The sequence below is a fragment of the Sorex araneus genome, chromosome 1 (assembly GCF_027595985.1).
Source record: "Sorex araneus isolate mSorAra2 chromosome 1, mSorAra2.pri, whole genome shotgun sequence".
Taxonomy (NCBI): domain Eukaryota; kingdom Metazoa; phylum Chordata; class Mammalia; order Eulipotyphla; family Soricidae; genus Sorex; species Sorex araneus.
In genome coordinates this window covers 192,964,703-192,979,792 of record NC_073302.1, presented here as the reverse complement: position 1 = coordinate 192,979,792, position 15,090 = coordinate 192,964,703, and the positions used below count along the sequence as shown (strand labels likewise).

The following is a 15,090-nucleotide window of genomic DNA, read 5'->3' as shown; positions in this document are numbered from 1 at the left end:
CACTCGGGGGCAGCTGGGGCTCGCTCTGAGGTGGGGGTCGATGGACGCGGCCTAGCGTAGTGGACACGGCTACTTCCAGCCGGTAGCCGCGGGCTGGGCCCTAGGAGGCCGCGAGCAGGGGCCGGGGACGTCGCGTCCCACCGCTGCCTGCTGACAGTCCCCCTCACGCAGGGCACCTGACCACGCAGGAACGCTGCTACCAGGACCTGAGGGCCCCGGTGGACGCATCCCTCTGCAACCCCGCCACGCGGCCAGCGGCGGGCGTGCTGCCCTGCGGGAACTCCGCCTGCCCCCCCAGGTAAGGGGCCTGCCTGCGTCTGCGTGGGCTCCCAGGGCCCAGCGCCCGAGTCTGGATGCTGCCGGTATTCGCCCGCCGTCTCCCAGGGCCCGAGCGGCCGAGAGCGGCAGGTCGTTCCTACCCGCGGGGAGTCACTGGCTCCTGACGCTCTGTCCAGCACGGCACCGTGGTCCTGTCCCTCCCGTGTCTGGCCGCCAGTGGACGCGGCCCATGCACAGAGTCTGAAAGCTCTCCCTGCGTCCCCTGCTCCCTGGGCTCTCTGGGGACCGGCCCCGGCCGAGGGTGCGGGGTGAGGACCCTGCTGTCCTGCCGTCCGGCAGGCACGGGCGAGGGCCGAGAGGGTGCGAGTCCATCTGGGGCTTCCTCTCCTGCCCTGCCCCCGCCCCAGCTGCCCCCAGCCGCTCCCACGAGAGACTTCCCGGGTGCGAGACTGAAGAGGAGCCGTGACACTCGAGAGCTGGTGGGCCCGGGGCACTCTGCGGGGTGGGTGTGCCAGGGGCCCTCCTGCCCAGCGGGGGCTTCTCTACCCATTTCCCTTCCCCGCGCCCAGACGCAGGCTCGTGCAGGAAGGGGCCTGGGGCCCTCCGTGTGCCGAATCAGAGTCCACACCTGACGAAGCCCCGGCCGGGCCTCTGGGCTTCCTGGGACGGGACTGGCCAGGCTGCACGGGCACTCAGCGGGGCCTGGGCATGAGGCCAGGCTGCCCACGTGCCCCTCGGCACAGCCAACCTGCACCCAGGGCGGGCCGGGCCGGGCAGCAAGCACCACGGGCTGCAAAGTGCCCATGAGACCCAGGGACAAAGGCCAGCCAGAGCCTAGGGCCCAGCCCCGGAGACGCAGTGTGGGGGTGCGAGTGTGTGCGTGTGCGCGAGAGGTGAGGGTGTGTGAGTGCATGTGTGACTGTGTGTGAGGGTGTGTGGATGTGTGTGATTGTGTGCATGTGTGTGAATGTGTGTGAGGATGTGTGAGTGTGTGTGTGAATGATTGTGTGTGAGTGTGAGGATGTGTGTATGAATGTGGGTGTGAGTGTGAGGATGTGAGTGTGTGGGAGGTGTGTGACTGTGAATGTGTGAGTGTGAGAATGTGTGTGAGTGTGATTGTGAGGTGTGTGACTGTGTGTGAGTGTGTGAATGTGAGTGTGGAATGGTGAGGGTGTGATTGTGAGTGTGTGAATGTGAGTGTGAGGATGTGTGCCTGTGGGGATTGGCATAAGTGGGTATGAGTGTGTGTGAGGTATGTGTGTGTGTGAATGTGTGTGTGAGGATGTGAGAGTGTGAGAGTGTATGATTTGTGTGAGGTGACTGTGAGTGTGTGAGGATGTGTGCGTGTGGGAGTGGGCATAAGTGGGTGTGAGTGTGTGATCTTTGAGTGTGAATGTGTGTGTGAATGTGTGTGTGAGGATGTGAGAGTGTATGACTTGTGTGAGGTGTGTGACTGTGAGTGTGTTAGTGTGTGTGAGGATGTGTGCGTGTGGAAGTGGGCATAAGTGGGTGTGAGTGTGTGATGTGTGTGAATGTGTGTGTGAGGATGTGAGAGTGTATGATTTGTGTGGTGTGACTGTGTGAGGATGCGTGCGTGGGGGTGAGCATAAGTGGGTGTGAGTGTGTGGTGTGTGAGTGGATATATGAGACTGTGTGTCCTTGTGAGCAGGGGCCCTGGGCTGCCCCCGGGAAGTCCCTCAGGGGTGGCTGCAGTGACCCGTGCGTGCAGGAAGTCACTCCCGGAGCCTGGCACAGGCCTGCACCCTCGGTGGCTCTCTGGGCTCCTCCCGGGGGCTCATGAAGTGGCCCCCGGAGAAACGCCGCGGCCAGACAGTCCCAGTTACCTGGTGGCTCTGGCCAGGTGGCACTGAGCCCGCCCCACCCTCCGAGAGCGCCGACGGGCTGGTGCCCGCTCTCTCGCCCGTGCAGAGCAGCAGGTCACCCGGCCAGCCCTCAGCTGGGCGCTCCCCGAGCCCTGCACGCTCAGACAGACACAGGCTGTGGCACTGGCTCCGGCTCACCTCTGGCCTGTCACTGATGCCACCTGGTGGTCCTCGGGGACCTTGTAGAACCCATGCAGGAACGAGGGCCTGGCGCCAAGCTGCAGACCTGTGCTATGGGGAAAGTGACCTGACTCCTCTGCGCCTCTCTCCCCCGCCTGAGGGCACTGCACTCGGCTGTGGTGCTCTGAGGACACCCTCCCCCACCCTGAGAGGGCACTGCACTCAACTGTGATGCTCTGAGGATTCCCCGCCCTGAGAGGGCACTGCACTCGGCTGTGGTGCTCTGAGGACTCCCCGCCCCGAGAGGGCACTGCACTCGGTTGTGGTGCTCTGAGGACTCCCCACCTAGGGCACTGCACTCGGCTGTGGTGCTCTGAGGATTCCCCGCCCCGAGAGGGCACTGCACTCGGCTATGGTGCTCTGAGGACTCCCCACCTAGGGCACTGCACTCACCTGTGGTGCTCTGAGGACTCCCCACCTAGGGCACTGCACTCAGCTGTGGTGCTCCGAGGACTCAGGCCTGGGCAGGAGCCTGGCCCACTGTCAGGAACGCAGCTCGGGGCCGCAGAATGCCCTAAGCCCCACTGTCCTCTTGGGGCCAAGATCTCTGGCTTGATGTGCAGAAACGCAGGTTCTGTTCTCTCGGTGCCGGCTCTGCGTGAGGGCCTCTGACCTCTGCCCTCCTCCAGCCAACACCACAGAGCAAACGGCAGGAGCAGCCCAGCAGCTGGGCCTCAGGGTCCGCCCCAGGCCCCCACAGCACAGGGTAGTGGGAAGCATCTCCACCCGCGGCCCTGCCTTTAACTTCAGAGCATGGAGAAGCTGGAGTGTTTCTCCCTCCCCGAGCCCCTCCATCTGTGACCAAACGAATCACCCCCATCACTGTGCAGGTGTGCGTTGCACTAACCTCTACCAGGTTCAAATACGCGCATAAATTACCCTCCATCAGCACACAAATGTGTGCATATAGTAGCGTCCATCAGTATCCAGATGTGTGCACGCACCAACCTCCATCAGTATCCGAATGTACGCATATGTCAGCCTTTCCCTGTATCCAATTGTGCATACATTAGCCTCCATCAGTATCCGAATGTGTGTATATATTAGCCTCCCTGAGCATCCGAATGTGTGCGTACATTAGCCTCCATCAGTATCCAGATGTGTGCATGCACCAACCTCCATCCATATCCAAATATGTGCATATATTAGCCTCATCAGTATACAAATGTGTGCATACATTACCCTCCATCAGTATCCACGTATGTGCATGCATTAACCTCCGGGACAGGCCCGCACCCCTCAGTGCACCCAACTCCATGCGTGGCCGTGACCGAGGCAGCACAGCTGGACGTCTGTAGCAACCTGCTCCTTAGCCGGCTGGACGCTCGGGGGTGGCACCCCGCAGGCAGGTTGCACAGAGCCCGGAGTCTCCGTGTTGGCCAGACAACGTGGAAGTGCCCCCGAGGCTGGGGCCAGGGCGGCCTCATGAAGGGACGGCCCACCCGGCCCTTCCGGGGTGGGGTGGGGAGGGGGGTCGCCTCTTCCTGAACTCCAGCCGCTGAGCTCCTCCACCCGCATCCGGCCCTTCCGCTAGCCTCTGACGCGGGCAGTCGGGGTCTCTCTCTCCCGAGCCCCGTCTCAGCGTCGGCCTTGGCTAGCCCGGGCCTGCGGCGCCTTCACACGCGGGGCGGGGAGCGAGCAGAGGGACGTCCCGGGGCGCCCCTTGCACTCTGCTCACCCCGCCCCGCCCCCATCTGCTGCGAAGACCCTCCTGGCCCAGGCTGCCCCCTCCCCTCCCTGGGCGCCCAGTGGGCCTCGGGACAGCTTGAGGACTGAGGCCTCCAGGGGGGCGGGGCCCTGAGCACTGCAGGGTCAGAGAGGAGCGAGTCCCGCGAGTGCCCAGGCCGGGCTGGAGCTGCCCGCGGGCCTGCCCTGTGCCCAGGGTGCCGCCCCGCGTGCCCTGCCGGCTGCCCCCCTGGCTCCCTCAGAGTAGCAATCGCCTCTGCCCCCGCCCCAGGAGTGCGCTGGAACCCGGTTGGAAAATGCAGCCGTCCATACCGCGCTGGGGTCTCTGGGGTGGCTCTGCCCTGTCCCATGGCCCCTCCCGAGAGCCCAGTGGGAGGAGGTGGGGCCCCGCCCACAGAGCGACACCCCGCTCCAGCCCGCGTGAAGAGGAGCCCCCGGGCGCGCGCCTGGACACTGTCGAGGGCGCAGGCGGGCCTTGGCCTCTCCCTCTCCCTGACACCACCCGGGCGCTGCTGCAAAGTCGCTCCCCTCCTGGCTCTGTCACGCCTGCTCTGAGCACTGTTCTGCTTCACGTCCTGCTGCTCCCGAGTCATCCCAGAGGCTCCGCGGGGCTTCTGGAGACGCGGGTCCCCCCACCCACCCTGGCCGCAGGGGCACCACATTTAATTACCGCCCATGACCCTGCGCCCCAGCCAGCCAGCAGCCGCGCGCGGGGCGCAGAGCTCTGCCCGTCCCGCGCCCCCGGGCCTCGGGCAAGGCTGGCCACTGGCCAAGCTCAGCGGGGCATGGCGGGCAGCCAGGGGCCGAGGGAGGGGAGTGGCCAGAGCCTGGAGGGACCCTGGAGCGGGAGGGTCAGCCTGCGGGCACCTGGGCGGGGGCGGGGAGAAGGACCCTCGAAAGCCAGTGTCGCCACTTCCCGTCCACATGCCCGTCACGCTCAGGCCCCGCAGAGGGCCCCCAGCACCCCCAGGGTCCTGAGCCCGGCCCGCTGTCCCTCACCCCCAGGGTCCTGAGCCCAGCCCGCTCTCCCCCACCCCCAGGGTCCTGAGCCTGGCCCGCTGTCCCCCACCCTCTCCAAGAGCTTCCTGAGGCAGCTCAGTGCCTGGGGCTGGCTGGGCGGCCAGGGACAGGGCAGGACTCCGGGACTTGGTGTGAGTGCGTGCCCATTTCAGACACTGTTTGGGGTGGGAGCCACAGGGCAGCAGGGAGGGCGCTGGCCTTGCATTCACCAACCCGGGCTCGATCCCGTGTGGTTCCCCGAGCAGTACCGGGGTGGCCCCTGAGTGAGGGCCAGGAGTGGCCCCGAGCATCGCCCGAAAGACGCTGTGTGTGAGGGTGGCTGGCGACCAGTGTCCAGTTTCAGTTGCAAAGATGCTCTGGTGGACGCGGGGCTGGCCCCTGCAGGGGTTGGGCGGCCCGGCCGGCCTCACCTCCGTGTGCCCTGCAGCTGGTCCCTGGGGAGCTGGAGCGCCTGCAGCCGGACGTGCGGCGGGGGCACGCAGAGCCGCGCCGTGGACTGCGCGCGCCGCGCCCAGCGCCAGCTGCAGCCGCTGCCCGCCGGCCTGTGTCCGCAGCCCGCGCCCTCCCGGAGACGCGCCTGCCAGGCGCACAGCTGTCCACCCGTTTGGGGCACCGGGCCCTGGGCAGAGGTGAGCGGAGGGGTCTGGGGGTCACCGGGAGTGGGGCCTCCCGGGGCGCATGGGCAGCGCCTGCCTGGCAGAGCTGACCGCGCTCTCCCGCGCAGTGCTCGCGGCCCTGCGGGAAGGGCTGGCGGAAGCGGACCGTGGCCTGCAGGAGCTCCGACCCCTCCTCGCCCGAGGACGCGCTGCTGCCCGACGCCCTCTGCGCCCCGCTGCCCAGGCCCAGCGCCCAGGAGCCCTGTGTGCGCAGACGCTGCCCCAGGCCCAAGAAGCTGCAGTGGCTGGTGTCCGCCTGGTCCCAGGTAGGAGGTGGGGGCTGGTCCCGGGCGGGGCTTGTCCCGGGTGGGCCTGGTTAGTCCCAGGTAGAAGGTGGGGTTGGTCCCAGGTGGGCGGGACTGGTCCCCAAGTGGGCGGGGTTAATCCCAGGTGGGTGGGGGTGGTCCCAGGTGGGCGGGGCTATTCCCAGGGGAGCGGGGTTGGTCCCTCAGATGGGAGGTACTGGTCCCAGGTAGAAGGCGGGGCTGGTCCCAGGTGGGCGGGGGTTAATCCCAGGTGGGCGGGGCTGGTCCCAGGTGGGCGGGGCTGGTCCCGGGTTGCGGGGGTTATTTCCAGGTGGGCGGGGCTGGTCCAGCCCAGTGGCCACCAGCAGTGCCCGGAGGCTGCCTGTCCTCACCGGTTTTCCTATGCCACTCCTCTTCCCGCACCCCTTCCTGAGTCTGCACCCCAGGCTTAGCCGTCCTCTGGGCAGTGCTCAGTGTCTCTGTCACATCTCCTTAGGGGTCACCCCCAGCTTCTTCTGGGTCGCCCGGTGAGTCCAGGAGGGAAAGAAACGAGGCGGAATAAGAGGGTCCCTGCAGAGGGGCTTCGAGCCCGGGGAGGGCTGGGGGGCTCCAGATAGCACCCCGGAGCCTGGCGCAGGGAGGCGGGGCCATGGCAGACGCGCGTGTTGGCAGGGGAGGGCACCCATGCCCGGCCACTGGGGCTCCGCACCCAGGGCTCAGTGCTCGGTGAGCTGCCCGACCCGGCCCTCCTCCTGGACCCCGCGCCAGCCCCTCTGCCCCCGCAGCTGCTCCGCGGGAGTGGGGTGGGGGGGGTCGGCAGCAGCGCCCGTGGGCGGAGCCCAGGAGGGAGCACTGCAGCCCTCTGCCAGCGCGCAGGCCCCGACCCCCGCTCCCGCCCCGGGACCCCTGGGTGGCGATTCCTCGGCAGGATGGACAGGCAGAGGCAGTGCAGGGCTGAGAGCGCAGGGAAGGGTCTCCTGCCGGAGCCCACCGGCCGGCCTGGTCCTCACACACCACACGCACCGACACACAAGCCCGCACCCGGGGGGACGCGCAGGGCTCGCGCTCACATGGACACACAAGCGCACCCGCACGCTCGCCCGTCACCCCTGCCTGCCCGCTCAGGCCGGCCGGAGGGCCCTGGGCCTGTCCCCACGCCTGCCCCGTGGTTTTCCTCTCCCCTCACAGTGCTCCGTCTCCTGCGGCTCGGGGACCCAGAGGCGCGTCCGCAGGTGTGCTGAGAAGTACGTGTCCGGGAAGTACCGCGAGCTGCCGGCGGAGAGCTGCGGGCCCCTGGCGCCACCCGCCCTGGAGCTGGAGCGAGCCTGCGGCGCCGGCCCCTGCTCCGCGCCGGCCCCAGGCGGGGGGCCCTTGCAGGCCGCCTGGCTCGCCTCCCCCTGGTCCCAGGTAGGGCTCTGGCTCCCGGGTGGGGGGTGCCGAGGGCTGGCCCTTTGTCCAGAGTGGCCGTGCCCCGCGCTACTGCCCCAGGCCCGGGTCCCACTCTGCCCCGGGGTCCCAGCTGGGCACGGGGAAGGGGCAGTCGGACACAGTTGCCTGGGGGTCCCACACAGCACAGCCAGGCTCGGCCCGCCCCAGACTCGGGTCCATCAGGAGGAAAGCAGGTCCCCTTGGTGACGTCACTGCACAACGCAGGGCCCGGTGCCTCCCCGCTGCCCTTGACAGAAATGCCGCTTGGGTGGGGGGGGGCCGCTGACGTGCTGCCCCTCCCCACCTGCACGCTTCACCTGGCGGGTCTGCAAGCCCTGGGTCCCCTGTGAGCAGCCCAGCACAGGGCCCTGCGTGTGGGGGCTGCCGTGCTCTGCACTGCCCCCGCAGTGGGCCTGGCCGGTGGGCTCGGTCTCCCCCCGCCCATGGTCCTGGCCCTGCGGGGGCTCGGGAAGGTGGATTCCCAGGCTGTGGAGCAGGCGAGACTCTGCCCCACACGGGCTCCCCGCCGGCTGCCTTCACACCTAGAAATGACTTTGCTGTGACACGCCGGGGCAGGGTGGGGCGGGGGCGCTCCTGCAGTGTCCCCTGGCCTCCCAGGGGCCATGCGTCGTCACCGGACAGAAGCAGGCAGCCTCCGCCCCACGCGGGGACGTCCGGAGCCCATGCCCGTGGCTGCCCACCTGTCTGTGCACCTGCCAGTCAGGCAGCCGGGCGGCCCGGCTCACCCCGTCTGCAGGGGGGCCGTGGGCAGGGGGCTCTGCACCGAGGGCCCCGGGAGGGCAGTGGGAGGGGTGCTGCAGAGGAGGCTGCACTCACCTCACGTCCCCAGAGGCCCCCCGTGTGTGTGCCCCCCTGCACACCCCCGGGACTCTCCGCCCGCCCCACCACTCACCCTGGGGGCTCCAGCCTGTGACTTCCCGGCACACCCCCCCCCACCCCCCTTCCTGGCTGCCCCTGGACGGTTCCTTGCTACGTGTCCCTTGCGGGCCTGTGGCCAGACTTCCTGTCCGCAGCTGGTCTCAAGCCACCATACGTGCTGGGGGGTGACCCGGCCGACTGGCAGAGGGTGCCCTTCCTTCCTCCCTGGCTCTGGGATGGACCCCAGCGGGCGGCGCGAGAAGAGGCCGTGGGGTTGCCCAGCTCAGTGCCAGCGGGGACCCCCCCCCCCCCGTGGGGTTCCACAGCCGTCCAGAGGGGACCTGGGGGCCTGGGACCTGCGAGGGGCCTTGGCAGCCCAGCTGCAGCCCCGGAGGGCTCCCTGGCGGCGTTCCAGCGGGCGCCTCTCCTCCTGCCTGGCCCAGCCGGGCCGCCCCTCGCGCCCCCCTTGCCCCCACACGTGCCCCATGCCCCTGCCTCCATCAGACCATCCGTGACTCCGGAACATTCCAGAGCCGTGCCTCCCACTCTGCAGCTGTGGGGGGCGGGGGCGGGGCCCGGTGACCAACGCCCCCTCCCTTCCCCTCCCTGCAGTGCTCTGCCAGCTGCGGGGGCGGCGTGCGGACGCGGTCAGTGCAGTGCCTGCGGGGCGGCCGGCTGGCCCCCGACTGCCCCCTGCCCCACAGGCCCGCAGCCTCCCTGGCCTGCAACACGCACTTCTGCCCCGTGGCCAGGAGGAGGGGTGAGTTCCGGGCCCCGGGGTCTCCCGGAGGGGAGAGGAGTGGGTGGCCTGGCCAGGAGCCCAGCTGGGGCCCGTGCTCCCTCCCTCCCTCCCTCCCTCCCGCTCTCTTCCCACGGGGTGGCTGCGGGGCAGAGCCCCCTCCCCCCAGCTCCCCCCAAGCCCACCCATGGGCCCTCCTGGCTTAGAAACTAGAGAGTTTCCCTGCCTGGCTCAGTACGTGAGGCTGTGCCCAAAGGAACACTCTGAGGCGGAGTCGGGGGCTGGAGTGATGGCACAGCGGGGAGGGCATTTGCCCGGCACGCGGCCAACCCGGGTTCCATCCCCAGCATCCCATAGGGTCCCCCGAGCACCGCCAGGAGTGACCCCTGAGCATCTCGGGGTGTGACCCAAAAAGCAAAAATAAATAATAAATAAAGCCGAGCCAAACACAGCCCCCTTCTCGACGGACCCCAGGCCCTTGGCCGACACCACAGCCCGTGGCGGGCGAGGCAGCTGCCGGGCAGGAAAGAGGGGGAGGGAGGGGGCCAGCTCTGCGGGGAGCTGGGCCCTGGAGACCCAGTGAGCAAAGGCCCCTTGGCCTCGGGGCCAGGGGTCCGTGGGCTGCCACTGACGGGGGACTCAGCTCTCAAGGCCCCGGGGGCAGGCACACAGCGGGCTCCCAGGCCCCGAGGCAGACGCCGACTAACCCAGAGCTGGCCCCTCCAGGTGCCCGCTGCCAAGACCTCTCCCGCGGGTGCCCGCTGGTGCCCCTCCGCGGCATGTGCGCCCACCGGGCCTACGGGCGGCAGTGCTGCTGGACCTGCTCCAGGCCTGACGCATGAGCGGGGACGGTGCGGCCGCACGCGGGAGTGCACAGCCCCTGCCCGACACCTCTGGGGGGCGCCGTCCTGCCTGAGCCGGGGCTGCTCTGGAGAGGAGACGCGGCGTCTGCGAGTCTGTGGCGAGAAGGAAGGGCCCGGGACAGAGTCTGGCCGGAGTCTCGGTGCAGGCCGGCCCTCCTCCCCACCCCCCCCCAGGCTCTCGGACCCCTGGTCCACTCGGCGGCGGGGCCAGCTCCGGGGCCTCCCACTGCCCTCGGGAGCATTTGTCTTTGCAGCCACCCGGGGCTGCCTCTCCAGGGAGGCGCTGGCCTCAGTTCTGGGGGAACGGCTCCTTGCTCAGTGCTCCTGCCGTGCTCCATCCCGGGTGCTGGGGGAGCCTCCACCTGCCCCGTCCCCCCCCCATCCGGGACCAGCGGCCAGAGTCCATCCCGCACAGCGTTTGCTGCCCCTGGCGCGTGTCCTGCGGGGCGGAGGGATCCTTCTAGAAACGCCAGTGCCCGAGCTGCCCCCGCCCCCCGCTGCAGCGCCCCCCAGTGGCCCGCTGGGTATTTATAGTTGCTGGAGTTTTGTAATAACATTTTTCTACTGTTCCACCACGTTTCTGGCCTCTGATTCTTCCTGTGTGGAGTCCGGGAAAATGGTCTCCACTGGAGGGAGGGAGGGAGGCTCTAGACTCTCCTAGAAAGTTCCAGAGCCAGGCGGAGGAGCATGAGCAGGCGAGGCGGCCACAGGGAAGCTGGCTGCTGTGTGACGGGGGGTGGGGGGTGTTGGGGGACCCAGGGCGGGGATCCACCTGCTGTGTTTTCTGCGGTTTTCACAGCACCCGAGGAGCACCAGGATCAGTCGAGGGAGGAGGACAGACTCTGGGTGCGCCTGGGCTTTGTCAACTGTAGGGTGTCGGGGTGTCCCGCGCGTGTGTGTCCTCAGGCTCAGCGCCAGCCGCCCGCAGACTGAGACACAGTGTACCTGGGCGGGCGGGGCAGCGGGACCTTGTGGTTTGGGCCGTGGACGCGGGCTGCGGGAGCCGGGGCTCGGGCGCGTGGAGGAGCAGAGAGCATTCTCCAGAGATACCCGAGGGGACACACAGGGCCGCCCTCTGCTCCCGGGGGGGTCTCTGACTCGGGCTTCTGGCCCTGGGGCTGCTGGCCAGTGCTGGCTGACCCACCCGGGGGGTTCCCAGCCGCTGCCCCCAAGCTGGGCCCAGCGTCAGTGGGGACACTTCCGGGGCTGGGGCAGCAGCGGGGCCTGGCCCTCGAGGCGAGGGCTGGACGCTGCCTCCGGCGGAAGCCCGGCTCGACACTGGCCAAGCAGGGGCGAGATTGCCCTGTGGCTGGTGAGCAACGGGCCGAGGGCGAGTGTGGCCGTGAGTGGAGCAGACACAGTCTGAGCTGCAAGGCTCAGCCCCTGCTTTCCAGGGCACGGCCGGCTGCTCACCGCCAGCCTCCGCAGGTGCCAGGGCACCGCTCCCTCCCGGGCTGGCGCGGGTCTCCTCGCGCTGGCCGGCTGCGGGAGCCGGGCTGAGGCACTCTCGGGCAGGAGGATGGGCCTCTCCCGGGCAGGCACTCAGGCAGGCAGCTCGCGCCACTCTGCGGCTAATGATTGCCACTTTGTTTTTGTTGTTGTTGTTTTTCTTTTTTTTTTTTAGCTTTTTGGGTCACACCTGGCGATGCTCAGGGGTTACTCCTGGCTCTGCACTCAGGAATTACTCCTGACGGTGCTCAGGGGACCCTATGGGATGCTGGGATTTGAACCCGGGTTGGCCGTGTGCAAGGCAAACGCCCTCCCCGCTGTGCTATGGCTCCAGCCCCATGATTGCCACTTTGACTTGAACAAAAGTGAAAGTTCCCTGAAGCAAGGCGTCAGGCAGCAGCTGTGTCTGCGGGGTCTGGGGTGCGGACGGGGCTTGACTAGATGAAGATCTATTTCCCAGAGAGGCGTCGTGAGCGCCTGAGCCCCCGTTCATCTGAGCGGGAAGAGGGTTGTCGACTTTTCTGGTTGGGGGATGGTCAACCGTCTCTTTGAAAGTGGGAACAGTGCTCCCCACTTCCCTCGGCCCCCGGCCCCTGCTGGGATGCCGGAACACCTGTGCTGGGCCGCAGCCTAATTGGGGGCGCTGCTGCTGTGCCTGCAAATGGGGCAGGTGCTGGCAGTCAGAAGTGAATGGGCCACGGAGGGGGAGTCACACCCCACAGCCATTCCCAATCAGAGCAGGATGCGGCCGAGACCCAGGTGGAGCTCAGACGCCCAGAAAACTGCAGGGAGGGGGAGGGGAGAAGTACAGGAGGAGGGGCGGCACCGCCCACCTGCGGGGGGCCCACAGCTCAGCCAGGTCTGGGCGTGCAAGAGCCTGGCTCTGGAGGGAGGGAGGGGTGGCACGGTCAGAGCGAGGGCCGGGGAGCCGTGCTGAGTGCCCTGCGGTGCACGGTCCCACAGCTCCTCAGAAGTGACCTCGGGCCTCTCCCCTCCCAGCCGCTACAGGCCGCGCGGCTGCCCCCCTGCCTCCTCTAGGGGCCAGCGAGTGGGCTGCTGGCGCTCCCTTGGCCTCTCCCACCAGGACCCTCAGCTCCTGCCTCCTGGAGGCTGCGCTGCCCGTGGGTCACAGCCCCTGGCTCTAACCAATCACCTCAGGGTGTGAAGCGCCGCACACCAGGTGCAGGGAGAGCTGGGGAGAGCTGAGCAGGCCGCCCCGCCCCAAACACCCTCCCACCCGCCAACTGACCGTCCCCACATCCTGGATCGTCCAGGTCAGACATCGGAGCTCGGGCTGTGCCGCTGGGCGCCTGGGGTACAGCTGCGCAGAGACGGCCAGGCTCGGTGCCCGGCCCCCCGCCCCCACCAGGGCAGCGGGCACTCTGTCCCTAGCCCTCTCACCACCAGTTCCCAGCCACCCACCTCGCCTCCTCACAGACACATTTCACGATAACTGTGCTTTGAGCCTCCTGTCAAGTAGCTTGCTCGTTCTTATTGCATATTGGATGTGCGTCCCTCGGAGAAGCAGAGCAGAAGGCAAATCTTCCTTCCTGGGGGGCTGCGTACAGGGAGTGTGCATGGCCCCTCACTGCCCCCCACTGCCTCTCACTGCCTCTCACTGTCTCTCACTGTCTCTCACTGCCCCTCTCTCTCTCGCTGCCTCTCACTGCCCCTCACTGCCTCTCACTGTCACTCACTGCCCCTCTCTCTCGCTGTCTCTCACTGCCCCTCACTGTCTCTCACTGCCCCTCACTGCCTCTCACTGTCTCTCACTGTCTCTCGCTGCCTCTCACTGCCTCTCGCTGTCTCTCACTGTCTCTCACTGCCCCTCACTGCCTCTCACTGCCTCTCACTGTCTCTCACTCTCCCTCACTGTCTCTCACTCTCTCTCACTGCCTCTTACTGCCTCTCACTGTCTCTCACTGTCTCTCACTGCCCCTCACTGCCTCTCACTGCCTCTCACTCTCCCTCACTGTCTCTCACTCTCTCTCACTGCCTCTCACTGTCTCTCACTCTCCCTCACTGTCTCTCACTCTCTCTCACTGCCTCTTACTGCCTCTCACTGTCTCTCACTGCCCCTCACTGCCTCTCACTGTCTCTCACTGCCCCTCACTGTCTCTCACTGCCCCTCACTGCCTCCCTTCTTCGGGGCTGGGGCTGGAACCCAGAGCTGTCCGACTCATGCAAGGTTAGCAACTTCCTCTGAGCCCTGACTTGGCCGTTTCCAACCTTTTGGCATAGTTTCCCCCTCGGTAGCCTGGGACACAGCCTGGATGGGAGGCGAGTGCCCACAGCTTCATTCCGCCTCCTCACGGGTCCTCCCCGTCAGGAACAAGGCCGTGTGCTGGCAGTGAGGCTGCACAGGTGCTGCCCCTGAGTTGGCAAAAATCAACAAAACTGGTGGGGGGAGGGGTCTTGATGACAGCAAGGATGGTTTCCAACGGGAGAGGTCGGGGATGGGAAGAGAGGCCTTGGGGGGTCGACTTACCCCAGAACTTTGGGGTGGGGCGGTAGGTCCCGTGCTGGTCTAGAGGTAGAAGGCCCTTTTGCTCTTTGTGTGTGTGTGGGACTGCAGGGCTCAGCTACGGTTTCCCTCCAGTGCAGTCAGCTCAAACAGGCATTTTTACAACCTCTAATTCACCCTTGAAGGCCTTGTGGAATTTTAACTATCAATTGTTTCCAGCTTTCTGGAATGTTCAACTATGCCTCTACCAGATCAAATAATATCCTTTGAAGTTTGGTTTCTTTGTCTGAGGCTGCAGGAAAGACAAGTCTGATTGTTGGTGCTCAGGTGGCTTCTCCACACTCTGCAGCCTGGAGGAGAGAGGAAATAACATCCTAGACCTAGAGAGGGTCCAGGGGCGGGTTCGGGGGGTGCCTGCCCCAGCCCCGACTCTGAGGATGTCCTTCCCTTCAGCCATGGGTCTCCTTCTTGTGGGATCTGTTGCATTGTTCTGCCGTTACTTTTAGCAACTTATTTGGAAGCACAATGAACATAATTTTTTAACTATTTCAAAATCAAAGAAAGCTTCTTATAAAGAGAATATCTGCATCCCTTTTGGTCAGAATCAACTATTTCTGCCTGTTTACCATCTGTTGTTTTGTCTCTGTGTCACTCTCTGTGTTTATATGGATAGATGGGTGATTAGATAATACACGGTGGGTGGATGGATAATGATGGTGGATGGTGGATGGACAGTGGGGGATGGTTAATGGATGGGTGAATGGATTAGTGGGTGAGTGGATGGATGGCAGATGGATTGATGGATAGATGAATGGGTGGGTGATGAGTGGTTTGGTGGATGGATGAATGGTTTGGTGGATGAATGAATGGATTATTGCTAGGTGCATAGATAGTGCTAGGCGGGGATGGATGGATCGGTGGTAGAAGAAGGGATAAATGAATGAGAGGGTTGGTAGGTGTTGTGTGGGTGGGTGGCTGATGAACCAACAAGCATACTGGGAGCTGGGGAACAGAAGGCTGGACAGACGAACGGGTGGTCGACGGCTCGGCTCCGTCTCTGGTGGGGGATATGGGCCGGTGGGGGTGGGCACAGTGAGTACACGAGTGGCTCGATGCTGTTTTTGTATTCTGAGCCACTTGGAAGAGTTTCACCCAGCATTTCCCCGGCCCTAGATACAGCTGTGCTTTTACGGGACTCCATGCAGTTACCTGCAGCCGTGGGCTCGACAGCACGCAGCCCTGCAGTTCCGACCCAGCCACGTCCGTGGCGGAAAGCTGAGCCCAGGATCGCGGGTGCCGTTCAGTGCTGCGTCCTTCAG

At 66.2% G+C, this 15,090-nt stretch overlaps 1 protein-coding gene across 1 annotated transcript in view; it reads left to right on the top strand.

Moving 5' to 3' along the window:
* ADAMTS16 (ADAM metallopeptidase with thrombospondin type 1 motif 16) overlaps positions 1-9,961 on the top strand; it is a 66,736-nt gene extending 56,775 nt beyond the window's left edge. Inside the window, exons 19-24 of the mRNA XM_055126792.1 lie at positions 172-298; positions 5,476-5,677; positions 5,773-5,970; positions 7,138-7,356; positions 8,869-9,016; positions 9,722-9,961. Of these exons, the coding sequence (XP_054982767.1) occupies positions 172-298; positions 5,476-5,677; positions 5,773-5,970; positions 7,138-7,356; positions 8,869-9,016; positions 9,722-9,837 (1,010 nt within the window). The 3' untranslated portion in view covers positions 9,838-9,961. The remainder of the gene's footprint in view (positions 1-171; positions 299-5,475; positions 5,678-5,772; positions 5,971-7,137; positions 7,357-8,868; positions 9,017-9,721) is intronic.
* The last annotated feature ends 5,129 nt before the right edge of the window (positions 9,962-15,090 follow it).